At 50.5% G+C, this 27,109-nt stretch overlaps 1 protein-coding gene across 1 annotated transcript in view; it reads right to left on the bottom strand.

The window, feature by feature from the left end:
• LOC126536494 (glucose dehydrogenase [FAD, quinone]-like) overlaps window positions 1-27,109 on the bottom strand; it is a 187,661-nt gene that overhangs the window by 92,614 nt on the left and 67,938 nt on the right. Inside the window, exon 4 of the mRNA XM_050183489.3 lies at window positions 2,461-2,592. Coding sequence (XP_050039446.2) covers window positions 2,461-2,592 — 132 coding nt within the window. The remainder of the gene's footprint in view (window positions 1-2,460; window positions 2,593-27,109) is intronic.

The raw sequence follows: 27,109 nt of genomic DNA, 5'->3' as shown, positions 1-27,109 counted from the left end.
CCCGTAATTGCGGTAAGTGAAATGATGCAGTCACCAGTCACCAGTCATTGAGGCACCATTTGCTGTCGCCTTGCGTGTGTCTCAGAGACATAGTGATCAAACGAGGTAATAGCTGAACAAACAAACAAAACAGTTGAACGAGCGAACGACACCTAAACCAGCCAGTGAACGAATGGGCGACTACACGTTTTCTGTGCGAGTTCTCCACCGCCGCATCTTAACCTACCAAGACTTTAAAGCTGGCTTGAATTAAGACATGCGTCTCAAAGACGTATTTGCATATTTGCCTCCCGCGCATGCTGTCGATCGGTGACGAACGCGGTTTCGGGAGAGCACAAACACTTTTCCTTTGTATCGCAAACCCACCGGACGACCGCCAATGACGAACACGAACAAACAAGGCTGGTTAGTAACCAGAAAATGCAGAGTTGCTTTCCTAAGATGAGTTTTCACGCTGGAGCCTCAAATTTTATCAAAAGGGATGCGGTGACTCCTAAAGCTTTCGTAATCACATTTTCGCACGCACCTCCGGTGCCCATGAATTCAAGCCTGTTGGCGCACAATAGGATTAAACGCACCAGATACGACCACGAACTGCTTATATAAACAAAGTACACCTCGCGTAGGAGTATACTATGATAGACTCGCAACTACCTCGTGCAGTCACGTGGAGAATGTTGGTCTGAAGTTCTCCGTGCCAATTGAATGAATCAATGTCTTTCTTAACCCGTAGCGCTTACCCGAAGGTATCGAGAAAAGCTTCTTGTCTTGTCTGAAACTATTTTGGCATACGAAGGCGCAGCAGGTTATGGTGATCGAAAATGCCGTGAAGCGACGTCGCACTTGCCACAAAACTTAGTTCAAGGCATTCGCAAACCAAACAACACAGATTAGCATCGGCGCCCACATGCGCTCCTCGTCAATCTGTACACGCTTCTCAAGCGAAAATGGCACTGAAGCAGGACTGTAAACAAACGACGCCGGCGCGAGGGCCCACGTGACGCCATTAGGACAATAGGCACGCGGCGTCGGCCAGAGCACGCGAGGAGGAGGCGGCATTCTTCAAAGCGTGGCGCTACTTTACGAAGTTTGAGGGGCTTTCTTTTTCGCAATTTGTTGTGAATAACGATATACATCCTCGCCTAATGAAGAAAACAGTGCTCATTTCAGTCAACACGAGACACAATCGTTTCTTTATCGGGGCTAGCTCAGTCCACATTCTGAACAGTTGTCTGTCCCTCTAAATAGTTTCTCAGAGTGATTTTTTTATTTATTTATCACAGTACCCATAGCGCCACATGATGTTCGAAAGCTCTTTTGCCATATGAATAAAAAAAAAAAAACTGTCGGGTAGTTCTTGGCGTTGACATTATTCAACTGTTTGTGAACTGTAAGGATTTACAACTGTGTAAAATTAATTGTTAGTACATATTTGAAGTTATTCCGAGATTTATTCGTTTTGTAAGAGTGCTGGGGCCCTATAATGTCAAACCATTCCTATCTGTTTTTATTTCAACCTCCTAACATCACATTTACGTAACCACCGAAGGAAGCATCGGGCGGTAACCCACAGCGTTCTTTGAAAAGACGACTCAAATGCACTTCTCGTTCATAGGACGACACATTGTTTTGCTTTCAAAGCGAATATCAAGCGAATAGCGAAGAGGGAGCATGCTCAAGTGGAGAGAGTTCGACAGGGCCAAGCCAGCACAGTGAAAGTAGATAAACGGAGTGGAGGGTGGTGGTGGCGTGTGCGATTGGTCCGCTTCTCCTTACTTCGCTTGCTGTGACTAGTCGAAAATCGCGGCGCCGTGCAACAGAAGGTGGAAAGTGTCGCTAAAACGGATACTCAGCAAAGCAGAGTTGTTAGAGTAATGCCGTATAGGTGCCGAAAGGTCTCCATAACGTTATACTGCCACGCGATATCTTTTATTGTAGGCAAATAAATCCACGCTCCCCGGCAGCTCCGGGTAGCCAGTGCCACATCAATGGGTGGGCAGCCATGTTTTATTCCTTTCGGAACAACACAGTCTCTGACTAATCAGAAAAATGTTCAGTTTTGTTCGGCATATTAATGTGTCTTTAACGCGTACACGTCACTTTGAGGCGGTGAGTTTTCGTGGTTTTGTGACGTCGCGTGACATGCAGGCAAAGTGGCCGCAGCCCGAAGACGTTTGAGCAATAGCAATTGGTTGAACGACGCCTTTTTCGCTAATGGCGAAAAAGGCGTAGAATGAGAAGTTATTTTTCTTTCGTTCTTTAGCAATTTTCGTGATGTCGCGTGACAGACCGCCGCAGTGGGCGGTGGCTTGAAAATATTTTGACCAATCGTGGAGGGCTGATTGCAGAATTGGAATCGAGAAATTTGGAATAACATTACATCATAGCACCCTTGATTCATGCAAATAGAATAAACAAAACAAGACAATATTGGAAAATCCTTCCTTTCTCGTGACTCACCTGTTTGCCGCGCTCCGTTGTGGTCATTAACCTCGTAGCCAAGCTCCTTGCCGGCCTTGAGAAAAGCATGTAGAGCTGGTGTCTGAAACGGTGTAGAGCTGACAGTGAGCTCTCCACCGTAGCCGTGATAGCCTGCAGAAGTCAAGGTTACCGAGATGACTGGTTTGGCCCATGACTTCCTATCTAGTGTGCCCCGAATGTTTAAGCAATATTTTGCTTTCGGAGTCCCTCATTAATAGCAGAACGAAAAAAAAAGATAATCGCCTTATAGGTCAGGGTTTGCCGTCACTGATTGATTGCGAGTTCGGTTCTTGCAAACGCTCTTGTTGCTTCGTGAAACACGAATGCGCCGACGAACTTGTAAAGTGTGAGCAGCATTTAGATCAATTGTTATTCTGACTCAACTCACAGAATATCACGTACAGCGATCGAAATCTGAAGCGCTCCGGGTTGCCTTTATCTTTTCAATCACCATCCAGAAGATGTTCATTAGCGGCTCCTTATGCAAAGGGCACAGCAGACCGGGAAAAGTGAGGCAGCACCGTCCAAAATGACGCCAGAAACCAGCACCGCGAGCAGAGTTGGCGATGCGGCTGTACAGCGAGACGCGTCTTCACAATCTCCCCGCGGATAGGGAACGCTGCGCGCGCGGAGCGAGCGGACGCGCCTCACATCGGCTCCGGCAATGTTCCTCCGCTTTACCGATAATTCCAAGGGACCGCGTGAAATTTCGCTTCTACTAGACGGATAGCATCACCCGGCGCCCGAAGATACCGCTCTGGAGCAGGTGGGCCATGTTTTGGGGGCCTTTTAGGCCCATTTTTGTCTCCGCCACTTCACCCAACTGAGCCTAACGCCCCGGACTCGATCTCCATCGTTCGCCGCGACTGCCATGGCGGCCTCTGCTTGGCGCGGGTACGATCCTGAGACGATGACTTGGTCAGAAATCGTCGCAGAAGCCCCGTCTTCGCTTGAAACTTCCACTCCGATGGAGGAGATAGCGGATGAAGGCCTTTTCTCGTTGGTGGCACTTCGTAAACGCCAGCAACGCTCGAACACTTCGGCGGTCAACGGACGCTCCATGAGTTCCGGCGTTTCTGTGCCTCCGAATCCTGAAAAGTCCAACCCTCAGCTCTCGCAAGCAGCGGGATCGAAGAAATCGCGGCCCACCGCTATGCCTCGACTCCGCAAAGAAGATTTCACGATTGTCATCAAGCCCAGAGTGACGATCTCCCTGAAGACAGCCCTGCAGAACGGTGAGCTTGGTGTTTTGCTCTCTGCATATGTAAATCCATCTTCGGTGGACATTCTTATTGTCTGGCCCATCTGGGACCAGAATATTGTCATTGCCACCACTCAAGACGTCAATGTGGCGAACGCGCTCGCTCGTGAATTTACGCTAAATGCTTCCAAAGGCCCCATCCCGGTGGTCGGACACGCCAAAGTCCACGGTGAAGTCTGCAGGGGGATTATTACGGTCCATGAGTAGGAAACTTCTACCACCCCGAAATCTAAAGTCCAGTGGCGCGGAGGAGAGATAGCCTTCATCCGCAAGGTGGGGAAGTCGACGATTGCCCTGCTCACCTTCGTGGGACACAGAGTACCGCGTTACGTGCACTATAACAGTGTGGTGACTGTGGTGCGCGAATATAAGCGGACTATTCCCGCGTGTTTCCGATGCGGCACCATCGGTCACCGTCCGGACTTATGCCAGAATCCTCAAGACAATCGCTGTGGACACTGCGGCGAAACGGCCGCAGCCCTCGAAGACGGCAACATGGCGCCCCACGAGTGCACTCCTTCCTGCATCGTGTGCGGTGGCGCTCACCTTACGGGCTCGCAAGACTGCAAAGCCAAATTTCGACGGCTGCAACAACCGGGCAAGCCGACCGGTCAACGAACCCAACCTCGGACTGCAGTGCCCTCGGGTTCTGACACCACATCAACAGATCCCACGACTAGCAACAAGAAGAGGAAAGGCACAACCGCACCAGCGCCACCAGCGGGCACCTTGCCTGGACGTGCCCCCAAGTCACCTCGGCCAACTAACCCGAAAGCGTCACGGGATACAGGCGCCCCTACATTCCAAGACGGGGACTTTCCGGCTCTCGAAGGCCCTCCGTCTGGCACACCAAAGAATACGTCTCAGCCCAAGGTAGGACGCCGAGATGGGCCTCCTCCGTCTCCCCGCACTCCCCTACCTTCTCCCCCACCAAAGATTCCTCCTCATCCCCCCCCCCCCCCCTTAATTCTGACGTCGCGGACCTCCGCCGCGAGCTCGAGACTCTCCGGGCACAAAATGCTCAACTTAACGCCAAAATTCACGCGCTATAAACGGCTCGGTCCTCCCCGCCCCCCGCCCATGTAGCTCCGGAACCGATGCAAGGGGTGCAGGCGGGCCTGACACCCTCTAGCTCTGTCGTGCGTTTCACCGCCCTCGAAAACGCCCTTGCCGAATTAACGGCTCAGATATCAAATTTTGGCCAAATGCAAGACAGCCTTCTCAAGGCGGTCACAGCTACGGTTACGGCCGCCGTGACGGCCAACATTAAGACGTTGCTAGAGTCAAACCCCCGGATTTTCCGCCGAACGGGACCCCTCAAAGACGCGAACCGCCCATCAAAATTCACCTGACCCATCGATCTAACCGAACTCTCGGAGGAGCCGGAATCGCTCCAGCTGCAGGTGACGGAACCTGGGCCGGCTCTCGAATTCGATCTCCCTTCAAATCAACATGGCTGCGTCCCCTCCCAACCAACTCCCTAGAGGGCGGCGTCCCCCGCAAAGACAGCAAGCTCTCTCTCTTGTACAGTGGAACTGTCGGGGTTTCAAAGACAGGACGAACCGCGCCCACTTAAGGGCGTACATTGACAATATCGAATACCCCGCCGCAGTCCTTGCACTGCAAGAAACCGGGGCTGCGGTTAAGCTCTCGGGCTATAATGCTTTTCAGCGAGACCCGTCCACCTGTCTTCTAGACAATAAAGGCTACACAGCGCAGGAGGTTGATCTCGAGCTAAATCTGGAATATTCGTGCGTGATGATTTCTGTCCTCCCCCTACGGCGAACAGATAGCCCCGTACACATACTTAATATATACTGCCCCTCCGAAACTAAAAAAAACGTTACTTTTTCTAACATCTTTAGCGCAGCGCTAAAGCGCAGCGCAGAAGCGGGCACGTCCTGTGCTACCGGGGCTTAGCGGAGAGACGAGAACTAGGAGTCGGATTCCTGATTAATAAGAATATAGCTGGTAACATACAGGAATTCCATAGCATTAACGAGAGGGTGGCATGTCTTGTTCTGAAACTTAATAAGAGGTACAAAATGAAGGTTGTACAGGTCTACGCTCCTACATCCAGTCATGATGACCAGGAAGTCGAAAGCTTCTATGAAGACGTGGAATCGGCAATGGGTAGAGTGAAAACAAAGTACACTATACTGATGGGCGATTTCAATGCCAAGGTAGGCAAGAAGCAGGCTGGAGACAAGGCAGTGGGGGAATATGGCATAGGGACTAGGAATAGCAGGGGAGAGTTATTAGTAGAGTTTGCGGAACAGAATAGTATGCAGATAATGAATACCTTCTTCCGCAAGCGGGATAGCCGAAAGTGGACGTGGAGGAGCCCGAACGGCGAGACTAGAAATGAAATAGACTTCGTTCTCTGCGCTAACCCTGGCATCATACAAGATGTGGACGTGCTCGGTAAGGTGCGCTGCAGTGACCACAGGATGGTAAGAACTCGAATTAGCCTAGACTTGAGGAGGGAACGGAAGAAACTGGTACATAAGAAGCCGATCAATGAGTTAGCGGTTAGAGGGAAAACAGAGGAATTCCAGATCAAGCTACAGAACAGGTATTCGGCTTTAACTCAGGAAGAGGACCTTAGTGTTGAAGCAATGAACGACAATCTTGTGGGCATCATTAAGGAGTGTGCAATAGAAGACGGCGGTAACTCTGTTAGACAGGATACCAGTAAGCTATCGCAGGAGACGAAAGATCTGATCAAGAAACGCCAATGTATGAAAGCCTCTAACCCTACAGCTAGAATAGAACTGGCAGAACTGTCGAAGTTAATCAACAAGCGTAAGACAGCTGACATAAGGAAGTATAATATGGATAGAATTGAACAAGCTCTCAGGAACGGAGGAAGCCTAAAAGCAGAGAAGGAGGAACTAGGAATTGGCAAGAATCAGACGTATGCGTTAAGAGACAAAGCCGGCAATATCATTACTAATATGGATGGGATAGTTCAAGTGGCTGAGGAGTTCCATAGAGATTTATACAGTACGAGTGGAACCCACGATGATAATGGAAGAGAGAATAGTCTAGAGGAATTCGAAATCCCACAAGTAACGCCGGAACAAGTAAGGAAAGCCTTGGGAGCTATGCAAAGGGGGAAGGCAGCTGGGGAGGATCAGGTAACAGCAGATTTGTTGAAGGATGGTGGGCAGATTGTTCTAGAAAAACTGGCCACCCTGTATACACAATGCCTCATGACCTCGAGCGTACCGGAATCTTGGAAGAACGCTAACATAATACTAATCCATAAGAAATGGAACGCCAAAGACTTGAAAAATTATAGACCGATCAGCTTACTGTCCGTTGCCTACAAAGTATTTACTAAGGTAATTGCAAATAGAATCAGGAACACCTTAGACTTCCGTCAACCAAAGGACCAGGCAGGATTCCGTAAAGGCTACTCAACAATAGATCATATTCACACTATCAATCAGGTGATAGAGAAATGTGCGGAATATAACCAACCATTATATATAGCTTTCATTGATTATGAGAAAGCGTTTGATTCAGTCGAAACCTCAGCAGTCATGGAGGCATTGCGGAATCAGGGTGTAGACGAGCCGTACGTAAAAATACTGAAAGATATCTATAGCGGCTCCACAGCCACTGTAGTCCTCCATAAAGAAAGCAACAAAATCCCTATAAAGAAAGGCGTCAGGCAGGGAGATACGATCTCTCCAATGCTATTCACAGCATGTTTACAGGAGGTATTCAGAGACCTGGATTGGGAAGAATTGGGGATAAGAGTAAATGGAGAATACCTTAGTAACTTGCGCTTCGCTCATGATATTGCCTTGCTTAGTAGCTCAGGCGACCAACTGCAATGCATGCTCACTGACCTGGAGAGGCAGAGCAGAAGGGTGGGACTAAAAATTAATCTGCAGAAAACTAAAGTAATGTTTAACAGTCTCGGAAGGGAACAGCAGTTTACGATAGGTAGCGAGGCACTGGAAGTGGTAAGGGAATACAACTACTTAGGGCAGGTAGTGACCGCAGATCCGGATCATGAGACTGAAATAATCAGAAGAATAAGAATGGGCTGGGCTGTGTTTGGCAGGCATTCTCAGATCATGAACATCAGGTTGCCATTCTCCCTCAAGAAAAAAGTTTATAACAGCTGTGTCTTACCAGTACTCACGTACGGGGCAGAAACCTGGAGGCTTACGAAAAGGGAAATTGAGGACGACGCAACGAGCTATGGAAAGAAGAATGATGGGTGTAAGGTTAAAGGATAAGAAAAGAGCAGATTGGGTGAGGGAACAAACGCGAATTAATGACATATTAGTAGAAATCAAGAAAAAGAAATGGGCATGGGCAGGACATGTAATGAGGAGGGAAGATAACCGATGGTCATTAAGGGTTACGAACTGGATTCCAAGGGAAGGGAAGCGTAGTAGGGGACGGCAGAAAGTTAGGTCCGCGGATGAGATTATGAAGTTTGCAGGCACGACATGGCCACAATTAGTACATGACTGGGGCAGTTGGAGAAGTATGGGAGAGGCCTTTGCCCTGCAGTGGGCGTAACCAGGCTGATGATGATGATGATGATGATGATGAAGGATCGCGGGTCGCGATCCCCTGATGATAGTGGGCGATTTTAACGCCCCCTGTCCCATGTGGGGCTATCGCAAGGAACAGCCGCGTGGTCGTAAGTTGGCGGGACTTATATCTACGCTGGGCATCATGATCTCTTCTAACCGATCCGCTCCACCCAAAACGTGTAGGGAATTCTGTCACTCGGGACACCTGCCCCGACCTTACCCTCACGAAACACATCCGACACGCAGACTGGATCAACTCCGAGGAGACCCTCTGTAGCGATCACTGCACACTGAACACTATCACAACACTGAACGCTGAACACTCGACCTTTACATCGCGCCCTTGCACAAGCCAAACTTCCTGCTTTCCGCCAGGCCCTCCCAGTAACTTCTCTCTTGGAACAAGGCTACTCCACTTGGGCGCACGGACTCATGCAAACACTCCATTCACACGAAAAGCAAATGCAGCTTACGGAACGTACATCGGACGTGGATAACCGCCTGATGCACCTCTGGGAAGCTCGCCGCAGCTTAACCAAACGATGGCGGCGGCAGAAACACAATCGTAAACTCCGCGTTCTTATCTCTGACCTTACTCAGCAAGCAGCCGAGTACGCTGCCCAGCTCGCCGACACTGGGTAGATAGATGTAACAGCGCAGCAAAACAGATGTCCAACACTTGGCGGCTCTTCAGGAGTCTCATAGGCCCTACACAAACACGATCGGAAACCAAGAAACACCTCACTCGCGCACTACACAACTTTCAAGGAAACACGGAGCAGCTAGCGAATGCTTTGCGCTCACAATACCTCAATCAGGATCGAGACCCGCCAGGGATGGATTATTTATATGCAGGCTGCGATAATCCGGAAATGGATCAGCCTTTCCAGTTTCACGACCTTCGCGCGGCTCTTGCACGAATACACAGGGGGACGGCACCCGGGAGGGATAAGGTAACAGTCAAACTATTGGCAAACCTTCCAGATCGGGTGTACATCAACGCCATTTGGACGGGGGACACTTCGTTGCCAGCCGATTGGAAGAGATCGTTGGTAACCTTTATCCCGAAGGCGGGGAAATCGGTAAACATAGGATACCTCCGGCCCTTCTCCCTCACTTCATGTGTAGGGAAACTCGTGGAAACGATGGTCCGTGACCGCCTCTCGGAAAATCTCGAGAGCAAGGACACCTTCGCCGACACCATGTTCGGCTTCCGACCTCCTAAGTCGGCACAAGACTTCCTTTTACAGCTTCATCACGAGATCCTCGAACCTACAGAACACTCACATAACGACAAGATAGTCCTGGCACTCGATCTCAAGGGTGCCTTTGATAATGTTAAGCACGCCGTCATACTAAAGCACCTTAGCGAGACCAACTGCGGCGCTCGTACATTCAACTATATCTTTTATTCGGTATACCTAAATGGCCTGTATGGCATTATCGTAGGGGGTTAAAATACAGGTGGTCACAATGGAAACATACTCAGCAACATCAAAAGAATACATCAGTAAATACAACATAGTTTAAGCACTGAAATTCGCAAAAGCAGAAGGCAAACTAACAAAGTACGAAACAAAGTAACAAAGTAACTAACTAACAAAAAAATAGCGTATGTGCAGAGATGATTAACATAACAATCAAAGAATATGGCTCTCAATAGCATTTTCAAAACTAGAAGCTGCCATCACTTCATTAGGGAGCTCATTCCAATCGTTAATCGTGTTAGGAAAAAATGAATACTTAAACACATTGGTACGGCACTGATAAGCTCTAATTTTGTTAGCGTGGTCTCTCCTAGATGAAACGTAATGCGGCTGCTTGATGAACAGTGTTTTGCCGATACCAGTTTTGCTTTTATATATATTGTCACAGTCGGTAATGTGGGAAAAGGAGGACGATGATGGTGGCCTTAGAGACGACGAAGAAGAGTATACCTTTATCGCTGCTCTACGCTTGCTGGCTCAGCCATTAAAAGCCATCTGTAAATAGACGCACGCTTCTTCCTTCCCATAACATCTTTGGTGGACGTGCGGGGTAATCACTTGCGCAAGACGGAGCTCCGCAGCGGACGTAACCTGGCCGCCATGTCATCCGAAGGAGAGAGTTCAACCACGGCCCCGTTGTCCCCACCCACGGTCATCCTGGCCCAGCCTCGCGACCCTGGCATGTTTTCCGGTATCGACAACGTTGACGTCGATGACTGGTTGCAGAATTACAAACGGGTCAGCGCACACAACAGGTGGGATAACACGCTTATGCTGGCCAATATAATATTCTACCCCAAGAAAACGGCACGGGTCTGGTTCGAAACACACGAAGAGATTACGAGTTGGGACCAGTGCAAGCAGAAGCTTAGAGATTTGTTCGGCAAGCCTGCAGGCCGGCGACGTGCTGCGAAGAAGGACCTTGGGACCCGTGTACAGACATCCACTGAATCTTACGTGGCGTATATCCAGGACGTCCTCGCCCCTTGCCGCAAAGTGGATAACAATATGGCAGAGGCAGACAAGGTCAGCCACGTTTTAAAAGGCATCGCGGACGACGCATTTAACCTGATTGTTTACAAGAACGTATCAACGGTCAATGAAATCACTAACGAATGTCGCCGCTTTGAAGACGCGAAGAGTCGCCGTATAGTTCAACAGTTTACGCGTCTACCTAATACCGCAGCTTCATCGACGTGCGAAGACGTTTGTCCACCGCGTGAGCCCACCTCCTGCGAGAACGTCGTACTTATCGTTCGGCGAGAAATCGAAGCAGCGTCTCCTGCCACGCCAGTGACGCAGTGCTCTGACGATTGCCGGCCGCTTGTGTCTGTCATTCAGTCGGTAATTCGCCAAGAACTTGCCAATGTGGGCCTTCCGTCCATCTGCGCCGCCAGCCATCCTGACTTTGCTTCGTCTGCGGCCTCTGCCCCTGTTCACCGGAGCCAATACGGTCCATATCCGAGCTATCGTAACCCGGCCGAATGGCGCACACATGACGATAGACCCATCTGCTTTTACTGTGGACGTGTGGGCCACATCTCTCGCCACTGTCGAAGTTCCTGGCCATCCCACTCTCGACCACGCCTACCACCGCTCCTCACTGAATCCTCGCCCGCCATCACTCTCCACTGAGGTTGAAGACGCTCTTGACAACGCTCGAGCCACCGTGACCAGCCGCTCGCCATCACCACATAGGCGCCGCTCCCGTTCGCCCCAGCTGCGTCGCTCTCCATTCCCAGCTTACCGTCGCCGCTCTCCGACGGGAAACTAACTGGGGCAGCTCCTGGAGGCGACGCTGCTCTAGAACCCCGGCCTGAAATTCCTCTGCTGATGCTGCCTACTAATCGGAACCTTCTGGACGTGGACGTGGATGGTTTGCCCGTTACAGCACTCATCGACACTGGAGCCCAAATTTCCATCATGAGTGCGGAGCTTCGAACGCGCTTGAAGAAGGTACTGACTCCTGCTCCGACTCGACTGCTCCAGGTCGCCGACGGTGGAACTCCGGCTGTACTTGGAATGTGTACTGCTCGTGTCAGTGTCGCCGGTCGCCACAGTCCGTTTTGTTTAGTGTGCTCGAACGTTGCCCTCACAATGTTATCCTCGGACTCGACTTTTTGGCCGCCCATTCTGCTCTGATTGACTGTTCCGCCGGCGTTGTACAACTTGACCTACCACTACCTGTCCCCGTTGATCTTCCTGCTCAAGCTCCAACTCAGCTTTGTTCCGCGGATTTTATACGCCTGCCATCTCTAGCAGCAACCTGCATCCCTGTCTAAGCCTGCCCACGTGTACCTGACGGAGACTATGTCCTTACTTTCGCGACTTCAGTCCTGCTTTCTCACAATGTCTCTTTCCCGCACACCATCGTTTCTGTTGCGGACAATCAGACATGTCTTCCCATTCTAAATTTCGGACAGTGCCCACAAGTACTTCCTCGAGGCATGTCTGTAGCCACGTTGTCACCGACGCACGAGTGCCACATTTCGGCTCTATCTGTTGCGCCGTCTTCGACCAATGCTCATTCTGCGCCTTCTGCATCAGCCCCGACCGACGACTTTACAAAGATGATTGCACCAGACCTCTCAACCCAACAAGCCGCTTACCATCCTCAAACAAACGGTCTTACCGAACGCCTGAACCGCACATTAACTGACATGTTAGCAATGTATGTTTCCTCTGATCATCGCGACTGGGACATTGCTCTACCATTTGTCACGTTCGCGTACAATTCCTCGCGCCACGACACAGCTGGATATTCACCTTTCTATTTCCTCTTCGGCCGTGAGCCGACTTTGCCTTTCGAGACTCTCTTTTCTACCACACTCGACTCGCCGACAGAGTACACTCGGGATGTCATAGCCACAGCGACCCAAGCACGCCAGATTGCCCGCATTCGTCTTTCGGCCTCACAGACACGCCAGAAGTGCCGTTACGACCAGCGCCATCACGACGTGCACTACGAACCAGGTGATCTTGTGCTAGTTTGGTATCCAACTCGGCGTGTTGGTCTTTCGGAGAAATTCCTGTCGCGGTACTATGACCCTTACCGCATCCTTCGGCAGGTTGCCCCTGTCACATATGAAGTGCCTCCGCTGGATTCCACGGTGCCTTCACCTCTCTCTGACATCATCCACGTCAGCCACCTCAAGCCCTACCTTTCCCAGACCGATGAGCCGCACCAATAAGGTGCTTTTTCCGACGGGGGTGATGTCACAGTCGGTAATGCGGGAAAAGGAGGACGATGATGGTGGCCTTACAGACGACGAAGAAGAGTGTACCTTTATCGCTGCTCTACGCTTGCTGGCTCAGCCATTAAAAGCCATCTGTAAATAGACGCACGCTTCTTCCGTCCCGTAACAATATTATAAAGGAATTTCAATCTTAGGATTTTCCTGCGTGAAGAAAGAGTTTTCCAACCCAACCCTTCCTGTATTCCGGATCCTCTGGTAGTAAAATTATAATTTCCTGTTACGAAGCGTGCTGCTTGCTTCTGGACGCGTTCTATTTTTTCTGCGACGTTTTTAGTGTATGGATCCCAGATAACGCATGCATATTCTAGAATAGGCCTGACGTTTGTTAAATACAAGGTTGCCTTCAGTGATGAAGGCGAATGCTTAAAATTTCGTCGGAAAAAGTGAAGAAGACGGTAAGCTTTCGCGCTAACTGAGCTAACATGATTAGTCCAGTCAAGCGTTTCAGAAAACGTAACTCCGAGGTACTTAACATCCTTCGCGGTACTGAGTGCAATATTATTTACGCAGTAGGAACTGGGGAATATTTTCTTTTTCTTTGTAAACTGCACATGATAGCATTTACCACTATTCAGAGTCGTCTGCCACCGCTTGCACCAGATGGATACTTTTTCAAGGTCGTCCTGTAAGACAGACATATCGGCATAACATTTCACTGTACGATACATGACGCAGTCGTCGGCATACAGTCTAACTGTTGATTTAAGGCCTACTACTAAATCATTAATATAAACAAGGAACAAAAGTGGCCCAAGCATAGAGCCTTGAGGCACTCCCGATAGCACGTGCATTGGAGCCGATGTCACCCCATTAAGAGCAACTTGCTGTTTGCGCAGGTGTAAATAATCCTTTATCCAGCCGAGAATATGTTCAGGAATGCCTAGGAATTATAATATTAAACAAAGTAGATTGTCCGGGACGACATCAAATGGTTTCCGCAGATCAAGAAACAGTGCATCTATCTGTTCACCATGGTCCAGGCTGAGTGCAATGTCGTGAGTGAATTCGGCTTGTTGTGGTACGCCCGAAAAACCAGAGCGGAACCCATGCTGAGCCGAAGTGAAAAAGTTATTTGTTTGAAAATGTTTCATCAGATTAGAGCACAGGACATGTTCGAGAGTCTTACAGCAAACGGAAGTTAGATATCGGCCTGTAATTGCCTACGTGTGTACGATCACCCTCTTTAAATATCGGAGTCACGTTGGCTGTCTTCGAATCTTCGGGCAGCTTTTGATTATCTAGTGACTTGTTGAATAATATTATGAAGAAAGGCGCTATCTGTCTCGAACAGTGTTTCAAAACATGATTAGAAATTCCATCGGGTCCATGAGCTGAATGCAGGTTTAGATTAAACAACAAAGCCTCCACTCCTTCCTTGCTCACGGCAATGTTTTCCATTTCGGGTAATCGTGTCGGTGTGTAAAAAATAGCAATGCTACATGGCTTTGTAAAAACTGAATGAGAATACTTGTTAAATACTTCTGCTTTTCTTTTGTGTTCTTTAATTAGGTTACCATCATTGGTGATGGCCGGGATGCCAGTGTCATCCTTCTTGTTGCTCTTGATATACCGCCAGACCTCTTTGGGATTCGTTTTTAGTTTATCTGCTAAGGCTTGTAGATATGCATCCTTCGCAACCTTCAATTCACTTTTAAGTTTAGTGCTGATATCCTTTAGCTTTTTGTACATGCTTGGGTTTTTTGCTTTGCAATATATTTTGTAAGTTCGGGATTTTTTCTGAATTGATTAACGCAAATCCTTATTAATCCAGGGTTTATCCTTGCGGTGCTTAGTCGAAACCACTTTAGACGGAACAAAATCTGAGGTCAATGAAAGCAGTTTATCCCTGAATATGACCCACAGACTGTCGATGCTACTAAATGAACTGTAATGCGCAAATATAGGCAGGAAATCATTTAACTCATTATAAATAGCCTCATAATTACCCCTTTCATAAAAGAATACCTTTCTCGGCCGCATTTTGGTAAATTCTATTTTTCTGCAACGAATAGTGCCTGCAACTACTTCATGATCACTAATCCCTGGTACTGGTGCAATGAAGTCTATGATATCTTTCTGGTTACTAAAGACCAAGTCTAACGCATTTCCGTCTGAACATCCAAAACGAGTAGGAAACTATATCAAACATTTCTTAACGGTTACCGAGGGGCAGTGACCGTTGTTTAAGCGCAGCTCAAACATCAGTTTTATTTACTAATATCCGAAGTGTCATCAAAAGACGTACTGAACTCTCCTCTGCCATAAGTGCGTGTTCCGCTGACATCGTTGTCCTAACTGAAACATGGCTGCACGAATACATACGTGATTCTGAGATATTCGATTCATCAAATTAGTTCCACTTCTATCGTTGTGACAGGAAAGATCGGCAAGGTGGTGGCGTACTAATAGCAGTCAGTAAAAAAATAGAGTCATATCCTCTTTACAGAACGTCAAGCATCGAAATTATATGGGTATCTCTTCAACTAGGCTACCGCAGAATAATCCTAGGCGCATGCTACCGACCGCCTAATGCCTCTCCTACATTTGTTGCAGAGCTCCACGATACCATTAATGTCATAGTAACGCGTTACCCCTCGTCACCTATCTTTCTATTGGGTGATTTTAACTTTCCGGGCATCAATTAGTCCTCGGTGTAACAATCCTCCTCTTCGGCGCTATGCAAGGAATTCACTAATTTATGTTCACTGTTCAATCTTACCCAGATTGTTACTCAGCCTACAAGAATTACTGAAGTTACAACAAGTACATTAGACCTCGTACTAACAGCATGCCCAGAACTGTGTTCAGAAATAACCTACATGCCCCAGTTAAGCGACCATTCTTTGCTAAATTTTTCTGTGAACGTTCCCATACAAGAATTTGCTAGTCACACTAAAATAATGTGCATGTGTCATCGCGCTGATTTCAACAAAGTTAATAATGAACTAGGCTCTTTCCTGGCCACCTTTTTCGATGAATTCGACTCGCATTCGGTGAACGCGAACTGGCGTTCACCGATCAAGAACAAAATCTTAGATCTCACCAGCCGTTTCATACCCCCTTGCGTTATATCTTATCACCTGCATGCGCCATGGTATAACGTGCATCTTAAGCGCTTGTCTAACCGTAAGAAGCGCTTTTTCCGTTCAGCTAAAGAATCACGCACTGAACATCATTGGTCCCGTTATCGTTTTATAGCTTACACTTACAATTCTGCGGTCAAGAACGCTAAAGCAAATTACCAGAATAGCACTCTACCGGCTATGTTGCTCAATAACCCAAGAAAAGTTTTGAGCGTCATTAACCCCTCTGAAACGTATAGAATAATACTAAGGAATTCAAGTGACGAACATATATTTGATACTGCCTGTGCAAATGTACTGAATGATGTTTTTTCGAGCTTTTTTTTTTTTTTCAAGTGGTGAAGCTACGGATTTCCCTCAACTGGATCATAACAACTTCCTCCCAATGTACCCTGTAGTCATCCATCCTGATGGTATAGCTAAAATAATTGACAATCTTAAGATATCTTCCAGTGCTGGTGTCGATTGCATTACTATAAAGTTCCTGAAAGGTACTAAAATGTATTCATCACTTGTCTTAACTAAAATATTTCAGCAATCTTTGGAAAACGGTGAACTACCGGCCGATTGGAAGATAGGTAAGGTGGTTCCTGTACATAAATCTGGTAATAAACACTCGCCTTTTAACTACTGGCCCATATCTATTACCAGCATCCCATGCAAAATCTTAGAGCATATACTCTTTTCACATATTGCCACTTTCCTTGAATCAAACTCGTTTTTTCATCCTTCTCAGCAAGGTTTTAGGAAGTCCTATTAATGCGAAACACAGCTACTCTTATTCACGCACAAACTTCACGCAATTTTAGACTGCCGCTCTATCGCCGACTGCATCTTTCTAGATTTCGCGAAGGCATTTGATAAGGTTTCCCATCATCTTTTGTTACTGAAGCTGCGCATGGTAGGATTAGACACTAACATTTTAAAACGGCTTGAAGTGTTCCATACACATCGTCAGCAATTTGTTTCCGTCAACAATGTTAATTCCACCATTCACCCGGTTCTTTCCGGTGTGCCCCAAGGCACCGTCTTGGGGCCCTGTTTTTTCTTATATTTATCAACGAATTACCCAGTAACCTTTCTTCTTCTGTACATCTTTTCGCAGATGACTGCGTCCTCTTTCGGCAAATAACAAATGATAGTGATAAGCACATGATTCAGTCTGACCTTAACGCTATCTCAACATGGTGCAAAACTTGGAATATGACTTTAAATGCTGAAAAGTGCAAACTTATGCGCATCTCTCGTGTTAATAGTGAATTGCCAGTATATACTCTTAATGGTGTGTTACTTGATCCTGTTACAAGATACACGTACCTCGGAATTCATATTACGTCTAACCTTAGCTGGCATGCGCACATTGAGCACATCACTAACAAAGCTAATCGCATGCTCGGATATCTGAAACGCAACTTTCACGCAGCCCCAACTAGCATCAAACTCTACTCTATACCACACTCGTACGTTCACAACTAGAATATGGTTCATCAATCTGGGACCCTGGTGTTAAGAGTTTGATCAGCCTACTGGAGATGGTACAACACAAATCAGCCCGGTTTATTCTCTCTGACTTTCGGCGTAGATCAAGCGTAAGCACTATGAAGACTACCCTGGACCTAACTTCACTTACATCACGACGCAAAATTGCACGCCTGTGCCTTTTTCACAAAATATTTCATCATGAGTCTATTGGTTACGAGTTGCTTCTTCGCCCTTCATATGTTTCACGCCGCACAGATCACATACATAAGGTAGGCATTTCTACATGCAAAACTAAAACATTCTCGGATTCTTTTATTCCTCGCACGTCATATGACTGGAACCACCTTCCTTCCTCAATTGCCACAATTCCTGACCCTGTATTGTTTCGGACTGCTGTTACCGCTACTATTGAATGATATATTGTGTTGATCACTTATTCTAACTTTTCTATGTTTTGGTAATTGTTCTCTGCTGTTGCTTGTATTTTCAGTGTTATTATGTATTACCCACTCACCTCTGTAATGCTTTGCCCTGAGGGTAAAATAAGTAAATAAATAAATAAATAAATAAATAAAATAAATAAACGGACCGCTTGGCCTATATACGCCTACAAGAGACCGAGTACGGCCCACTTGAGATGGGAACACAGGGCACACCACAAGGCGCTGTGTTGTCCCCGCGTATATTTAACATTGCCATGGAACACCTCCCAGCGCAGCTGGCGCGCGTCGATGGTGCTCAGCATGCGCTGTACGCCGACGACATCACCATCTGGGCCACTACGGAAAACATAGGACAGATGGAGGAATGCCTGCAAGCGTGGCGAGCATAGCAGACCATTATGCCATGTACTGCGGCCTCCACTGCTCCCCGTCCAAGTCTCAATTTGTGCATATTCGAACTTCCCCGAAATGCAAAATCTCAGTTCAGCTTTCTCTCGCCAGTGGCCCCATCCGAGAAGTGGAGGAGATTCGAATAATCGGTCTCTTCATTAATCAACGCCGCAAGGCAGGCACAACTCTTGCCAAACTCCGCAAGGTCGGCGACCAGGTGGGCCGGATGGTTCGCCGCGTTTCCAAGAAGCGAGGAGGGTTGCGAAGTAAGGATGTGTTGCGGCTCGCACATGCCTTCGTAACTAGTAGAGTACTGTACTCGACCCCATACCTACGCTTACGGAAACATGACGAAGATTGCTTGGAGGTAGTACTCCGCAAAATGTTCAAGAGAGCCCTCGACCTCCCGATCTCCACTTCCGACGCGCGTCTTTTCGCATTGGGGGTGGTAAACACCTATTGGGAACTTCGCGAGGAGCATCTCGTTAACCAATACACGCGTCTCGCCCAGACCGCGTCCGGTCGCCGCCTCTTAGACCGGTTACATATTAAACATGACCACCATACGATGGAAAGGGTTCGAGTGCCCGAACTGTGGAGACGCGCCCTCTACGTTCGACCCCTTCCAACTAAGAGGAACAAGAAGGGCCATAATGGCCGGTGCCAGGCCCGGGCGGATGCCCTGCACCGCCACTATGGCTCTAAAAAACACGTCTTCTACGTCGATATTGCAGGCCCCAACCACTCCAGGGGGGGGGGGGGGATGGTACACGGCTGCAACCATAGACGAGGAAAGACAAGTGGACGGCCTCTCGTTCAAAGCACCCAGCTCAACGCATGCGGAGGAGGTGGTGATCGCCCTCGCAGCCTCCCATCCCGACTCTAAATTCATCCTCACAGACTCCCGTGGAGCCTGCCGTAACTTTCAATCGGGACGGATCACTCCTCTCGCTGACAAAATTCTTCACCGCTGTATTCGCGACTGCGATCCAACTCATCGCTCAATAATATGGGCACCCGGCCACCAAGGCATGCCAGGTAACGAAGCCGCCCATGAGGCAGCCCGCGCACTCACTTATCGGGCACCAGGCATCATTTGGGAGGACCTTGACCGAGATCACAGCCCTCTTCTTTCTTTTAAAGACATTACTGAGCACTATCGTGCCGAACACCGCCGTTACCCGGTTCTTATTAAGGGACTTGGTAAAGCTGGCGAACGAACTCTCCTTAGGCTCTTTACAAACACCCTGCTGTGCCCGGCAGTTCTCAAGCACTTTGACCCTTCTTTTGACGGCCGCTGCTCTTTCTGTGGGGAGGTGGCCGACACCTTCCACATGGTTTGGTCATGCAGGCAAAATCCTTCTGTCCCCCCCATCACCCCTTCCCCTTCCCGAGGGGACTGGGAGGCGGCCCTGCTCGACTGCCAGGAACTATCGGCCCAACAAGCCCTAGTTAGGCGGACCTGCGTAGCGGTCAAGACCAACGGGGTCCCGGAATGAGAGACTCCGCCCAGTATTGCAAGGGGCGCGACCAACTAGAGGTCTCTCCCCGAGCACCTCTCTGTATATATAGCCCAATATATAGCCCAACCCCTGACAAAAAGAGCCATTCTGACAACTTAAGAATCGGGAGGCAGAGGGTTGTGGTAGAGCCTGAGATGCGAGATGTGGACAATGTCACGTCCACGCCGGCGGAAGTCGTCAGGTGGTGACAGTGGGACAATGAGAAAATTCACCGTGCATGTTCACTCCAAAACTCGGCAAGACCCTTCGAATTTTGGGACGAGTTTTGAGGAAATCCCCGGCGTTTGAAAAGGGACAGACGGCCACACAAGAGAGCCTGGAGCATATGTGGTGTTTGGAAGCGAGTCGGTGCGGTTCTCTTTCTGGCGCTCCTGTTGCTCTGCTGTAAAGGTGCGCGTGAGCTGCCGGCATTCTTCGGCTTGTCGGGTGACGTCTGACGCAGGGAGACACCCGGAGGTGTTAGGACGGTGTTGCAAATGGGTCGCAAGCCCCAAGGGTAGCGTTGGCCTGGCGGCCTGGGGCACAACTGGAAGCATCTGAAGGTCCTGGCAAAGCTTGAGTTGACTGCTAACAGAACAACTTGTTTATTCTAGCATCGCAAAAAAGCGGCCGGTCAGGTCGACCGAAGTGGAGAGACGAGAGAGCACGTTACTCGACGGAAGAAATCGGAGCCTCTCTCGGCGTCCGGGGGCAGCTGCTTTTATACTCTCGGAGTCGAGGGCAAGAAGGAACGGCTTGGGATGAGGCCACGTGACGGCGGTGTCGGGCACGTTGAGACTAGAAAGTGACGCATCCGCCGGGCCGGCGCCGGTCAGACCTCCTCGCTTCACAGTTGGGGGAGCTCCTCTCCCCGGCTGCCGCGCTTTGACAAGCGTGGGCACCAACATGCACACACACACACACGCACACGAAGACACGTGGCATTGAAACATGCCTGGACGCGCTTGGCGGGGAGGCGTTGCGGCAGCGCTGAACGAGCCAAAATGTCCGCCGCTTTGACAGAAGCCCCGGCGTCCGTTGCATCCGCGCCGGCTATACCGCGCGTCGTAGGCGAAACGTAACAACGGTATGCAAGGAGTGTGTCCATGGTATGCGTAGACTCGGGGCCACACAGAAGGACGAAAGGTGAAGTTCCCGTAGTAGCCTAGAAAGCGGTGCTGTATGCGAACGTGATGAATGGAAGGATGTGGTCCCAGTTACCATTATCAGGTGCCACGTACATCGAGAGCATATCACCAAGTGTGCGGTTAAGCGGTCTGTGATCCCGTGAGTCTGGCGATGGCATGCCGTGCTTGTCCGATGAATAATGTGGAATTCCGAAAGCAAACCTTCGGCGACTTCGGAGAGGAAGGTGCCACCTCTATCACTGAGGAGTTCTCGAGGTGCGCCGTGTCGAAGGACGAAACGATGTAGGACGAAAGGGGATACATCCCGCGCTGTAGAACTTGGTAAAGCAGCAGTTTCGGTGAAGCGTGTCAAATGGTCAACAGCAACTACGATCCACCTATTGCCGTCTGCTGTCAGGGAAAGCGGGTCGTATAGGTCGATGCCAACGTGATCGAAGGGTTTGCCAGGGCACGGGAGTGCCTGCAAGGCACCAGACGGGCGTAAAGGCGTTGACAGTTAACACAACACCGAACAAATTTTTTTTACGAAATTGTACATGCAGCGCCTGTAGTAGCGGTGGCGAATTCGTTTCTACGTCTTGAAAACTCCAGCGTGGCCACACTGCGGATCGTTGTCAAAAGAGGCACATATTTGTGACCTTAAGCTGCGGGGAATCACCAGAAGTTACCTACGGACTTCAGGAGCGTAATTGCGTCGGTGGAGCAGCTGGTCACGAATGGCGAAAAAATGGCTTCGCATTGGAGGGTCCCAGATACAGGGATGGTCGATGATCCAGATAGATAGTCGAAAACAGAAGCGATCCACGGGTCATGACGTTCTAAGGGGGCAAAGGGGTTCATGTCGAGGGATGACATGTAGTGTGCGGAACTTGGTCCGCAGGCAGAGTCTGGAGGTAAAGGTGAACGGGACAGGGCGTCTGCGCCTGAGTGTGGGCGCCCGCTGCGGTACACGACGCGAATATCCTACTCCTGGATGCGTAGTGCGCAACGGGCTACCTGGCCAGCGGGATCTTTCAAGTTGGCGAGCCAACAAAGCGTGTGGTGATCTGTGATCAAGTCGAATGGGCGCCCGTATATGTATGGTCGGGACTTGCTATGTGTCCATAGTAAAACCAAGCACTCTTTTTCGGTCACGCTGTAATGGGCCTCAGGCTTCCTCAGCGTGCAACACGCATAGGCGACTACGTATTCGGTGCAAACGGGCTTTCATTGGGCGAGGACGGCGCTGAGAATGACCCCGCTGGCATCTGTATGTACCTCAGTAGCAGCTGACGGGTCGAAATGGCGAAAAATCGGTGAGGAGGTGGGAAGACGACGCAGCGCAGCAAACGCGGAGTCACATGCAGGGAACCAGTAGGAGAGGTCGGCATCACCGCGTAGAAGCTGAGTCAATGGCGCCATGATCGATGCGAAATTTCGAACAAAGCGCCCAAAAATATGAGCATAGGCCCACAAAGCTACAAAGTTCTTTCATGGTCTTAGGCTGCGTAAGCTCAGCGACTGCTCTAAGTTTTGCAGCATCGGGTAGAACGCCATGCTTGGAGACAACGTTGCCTAAGATGGTGAGCTCTCTCGTCGCAAAGCGGCACATATTGAGGTTGAGTTGGAGGCCAGCATTCGTTATACAGGTCCAAACATGTCTGAGGAGGAGCAGGTGAGTCGGAAAATCAGGCGAGAAAACCACATCGCCGAGGTAACAAAGTCAAATAGACCAGTTGAGGCCACGCAGCGTGTTCATGAGTCGTTCAAATGTGGCAGGGGCGTTACAAAGCCCGAATGGCATCACCTTAAATTCATATAATCCGTCAAGCGTAATGAGTGCGGTTTTCTGGCGATCAGCCGCAGCCATCGGGACCTGCCAGTACCCGGAACGCCAGGCGAGGGACGAGAAGAATTCTGCTCCCTGAAGACTGTCGAGGGCGTCGACGATGCGCGGCACAGTATAGACGTCATTGCGCATTACCTTACTTAACCGACGGTAGTCGAAGCGAAAGCGAATAGATCCATCCTTCTTGCAAACGAGAATGACAGTAGATGTCCACGTTGAAGGTTGAATAGCGTCACGGCGCAGCACATCTTCGACTTGGGTGGTAGTGGCACGACGCTCTTCGGCAAAGACGCGGTACGGTCGTTAACGCAATGGCTGAAGCGAACCGGTGTCAATGTAGTGCTGCACTTCCAACGTGTGGCTTAGTTGAGGTTGTGAAACGTCGAATGAACTTCCAAAGTGGTGCAGGAGATCAAGAAGGTAGGCATGTTCTGCCGGTGTGAGCGTATTGGCAATGGCACTCGAGATCCTATTCCTGGACGTCTCCTCAAGCGCGGAAATCGAAGATGGTTGGCCGGAGTCGACATCAAGAGTCTCTGGGGACGTAAACCAAAGACTAAGAGTCGAGGTGTTGCACAAAGCCAAGGCATTCACCAATGAGCAAAGTGACGGCGTGAAGAGGACCGTTGCATGAGAGATGAAATCAAAGGATACGGGTAGGAGGGCGAAGGAGCCAGGTGGAATATATGTGTCCTCGCGCACGGCAAGATTAGAAGGGCGATCACGATCTTCGTGCAATGGTGCGTCACACAGAGGGGAAATTCAACTTGGGCGCGTGCGCGGTCGATTGCGGCTTTATAACGGGATAAGAAGTTCTATCCGAGGATGACGTCATGTTAGGATGCGGGAAGATCAATACACTCGATGATATAAACAATGCCGTGAATAAGGACATGTACAGTAGAGACTTAGTGCGGAGTTGCGTGCGGCGCGCTTGCCGTACGAAGCGACAGTCCAGAAAGCGGCGTGGTCACCTTGCGCAGTGAACAGCACAGTTTGGCGGCTATCGCAGAAACGGTTGCGCCGGTCTCCACAAGCGCGAATGCAGGAACACATTCTACAAAAATTTTGACCACTTTAGCAGGACAGGCGCGAGGACTTAGACAGTTCGAACGGAGCGCAGTTCTTGCCTCTTGAACTGCGACGTTCAGTTTTCCTGATCGCACGGTGCGGGTGGTGGTGGTGAAAAATTTTTATTGATGAGGCCAAAAGTACAAACAAATTAAAAAATTAAAAAGCAGCGTTGTGGGCGGCCTTCAGGCTGCCGGTTGTGGCGTCCAGGCCATGCCTAGTCGCGACGTCCTCCGCCCAGTTCACCAGTCGGAGTTGGATATCCGGCTCGGTGCTGGACAAAGCAGCCTCCCACTGCTGCGGATTGCTTAGGCGCCAAGAGGCAGGGGGCAAGTGTGCCGGGCAGGAGAATAGGACGTGCGCATAATCGGCGCGGGAGCCGTCACATAAGCGGCAAGCCGGCGAGTGCGTCCCGGGGTGGAAGAGGGCAAGACGTGCGGGAGTAAGATAGGTATGGGCCTGAAGGTGCCGCCATAAGTGTTGGTGGGTCTGGGAAAGGGATTGGTGCGGAGGGGGGAAGGTGAGACGAGAGAGGCGATAGTGCTGCGTGATATCGCGGTACGTGAGGAGCGCGTCGCGCGTATCCATTCCCGGCGGGGACGGGCTTGCTCGGTCAGTCGAATCTCGAGCGATGGAATTGGCCGCCTCGTTACCAGGATGGGCCGCGTGAGCGGGCATCCAGATGATTTGGATGCGGCGAGAGGGAACGGTATCGGAACGCAAAATTCCGATGGCCGGGTGCGCCACCCGTCCAACCGCGTAGTTGTAGACCGCAGGTTTGGAGTCGCTGAAGATGTACTTCGCGGAGGTTTGCGTGATGGCAAGGGCAATAGCTGCCTCCTCGGCCTCGACAGAGGTGGAAGTGTAGACTGAGGCAGTAAGAGTGGGTCGGAGAGAATTGTCAGTGACGGCAAGGGCATGTGCTGGGTAGCGGCGGTACGGGGCAGCATCTACGTAAGCCACGGCGGCCTGCCGTTCGTACTGACGCCAGAGCGCGGAGGCTCGCACTGCTCTACGGGAGGGTGGTGTTCGGTATGCATATTTTTAGGGAGGGGATTAACGGTTAGGAGGGGGAAGACATGGGAAGGGATGGGCAGTGATGTGGGAAGAGGAATAAGAGGGGAGAGATTAAGGGTGGAGAGAAATGCGCGACCCGGGCGGGTGCAGGAGAGACGGAGGAGCTGGGCCGTGCGATGGGCCTCCGTCAGCTCCGTCAGGGAGTTGTGGACGCCCATCGACAGTAACCGAGCCGTCGACGTAGATGTGGTAAGGGACAGGGCTGACTTATATGTGTGGCGAATGAGGCTGTTGACTTTGTCTTCCTCGGTACGAGAAAGGTAGAGATACGGAAGAGAATAAATGAAGCGGCTGAGAACAAAGGCCAGGACCAGGCGGCGGAGGTCGTGTTCGCGCATGCCGTGGTGGCGGTTTGCAATGCCGCGTATGAGGCGGACAGTGTGGCGTACAGTGTTTGTGAGTCGGGTGATGAGGGTGGTGTGCTTGCCATTGGACCGAAGAAAGAGTCCGAGGATGCGGAGGGTAGAGACGAGAGGAATGGGTGTGCCGTCAAGGTAGACGGTGAGTGGAGAAGGCGACAGGGGGGCCATCCGCCCAGGCCGAAGGAGCAAAAGCTCCGATTTTGTCGGGGAGCAGCTCAACCCGATGGCCCGGGCGTGAGCTGCTACCGCGTCCACACCTGCCTGTAGAGCGGTCTCCATGTCGCCAAGATTGCCGGTGGTCACCCAGAGGGTGATGTCATCGGCGTAGAAAGCATGAGACAGAGCTGGGATAGCTCGTAAAGCACGTGCCAGCGGGAAGAGGGTGATGTTGAACAGAAGAGGGGACAAGTCAGAGCCTTGGGGGGTACCCTTGTAGCCAAGGGAGAAGGAAGAAGAAAGTGGGCCGTATGAGATTTCGGCTGTGCTGTGGGCGAGGAATGCAGTGACATAAGCATGGACACGGGGTCCGACATGGAGGGAGGAGAGAGCGTCCAGGATGGCGGTGTGGTGTACATTGTCGAATGCTTTAGTAAGGTCCAGCGCCAGGATAGCTCGAGTGCGTTTGTGGTGGGACGGGTGTAGGACATCCTCGGAAAGTTGGAGCATGACATCCTGGGTGGATAGCTGGAGACGAAAACAGAACATGGAGTCCGGATAAAAGTCATGATCATTCATATAGGTCGGGAGGCGGACCAGGATGACATGCTCGAACAGCTTGCGGAGACAGGAGGTGAGAGAGATGGGGCGGAGGTGTTCGAGGGCAATAGGTTTGCCGGGTTTGGGGATGAATGAGACACGTGCATGGGTCCAGGAGGATGGAAGAGTGCCAGCCTGCCAATGTGTATTGAGGAGATCAGTAAGGGCTTCGAGGGAGGGGGTGTCTAGGTTGCGGAGTACCTTGTTAGTGATGCGGTCCGCTCCCGGGGCCGAGGAGGTGCGGAGTGTGAGTAGCGCCGCACGAACCTCGCCCTAGGAGATGTCCGCCTCAAGGTCAGGGTTTGGGGAGCCGGAGTAGGTGGGAAGCGGAGTAGGTAGGTCGGTGCAGAGGTAGTGGTCCCGGAGGGCCGCCAGGAAGTCAGTATCGGTGAGTGGGGAGGAATGAAGGAGATGGGAGATATTCTTGCGCTGGGAAGCTTTAGTGTGTGTAGGGTCTAGCAGCACCCTGAGAAGCGACCACGTGTCGCGGAGGCCCAGGTTGCCTGCCATGCGGTCGCAGGTCTGGCCCCACTGTTGTCTAACGAGAGAGGCGCATTGCTCCTCCATGTCCAACGCGAGTCGGGCCAAACGGAGGCGCAGGCGGCGATTGTATTTCTGAGCCTGCCACCGTCGGTGGACAGCGTGATAGGCCTCCCAAAGGTGCAGCAGACGGCTGTCTGCCGTAGTGGAGTGTGGTGCTGTAGGGAGTGTGGGCGTCCGCCAAAAGGGTCTCGGTCCAGGCAGAGAGATCGGTGATAGGAGCAGAGGAGGAAGTAGACAGACGAGTGGAGCGAAAGCGGTCCCCGTCGACTATCTGGATGAGACGAGTAGAGGCGCGAGCAAGGGAGGGGAGTGGGAAAGTTGTACAGAGGACGTAGTGATCGCTACCGAGGAAGACCCCTGTATTAGTCCAGGTCGG

This window comes from Dermacentor andersoni, chromosome 3 (assembly GCF_023375885.2).
Source record: "Dermacentor andersoni chromosome 3, qqDerAnde1_hic_scaffold, whole genome shotgun sequence".
NCBI classification, from domain to species: Eukaryota; Metazoa; Arthropoda; class Arachnida; order Ixodida; family Ixodidae; genus Dermacentor; species Dermacentor andersoni.
The sequence above is the reverse complement of the archived record's forward strand: the minus strand, read 5'-3'. Positions and strand labels throughout refer to the sequence as shown.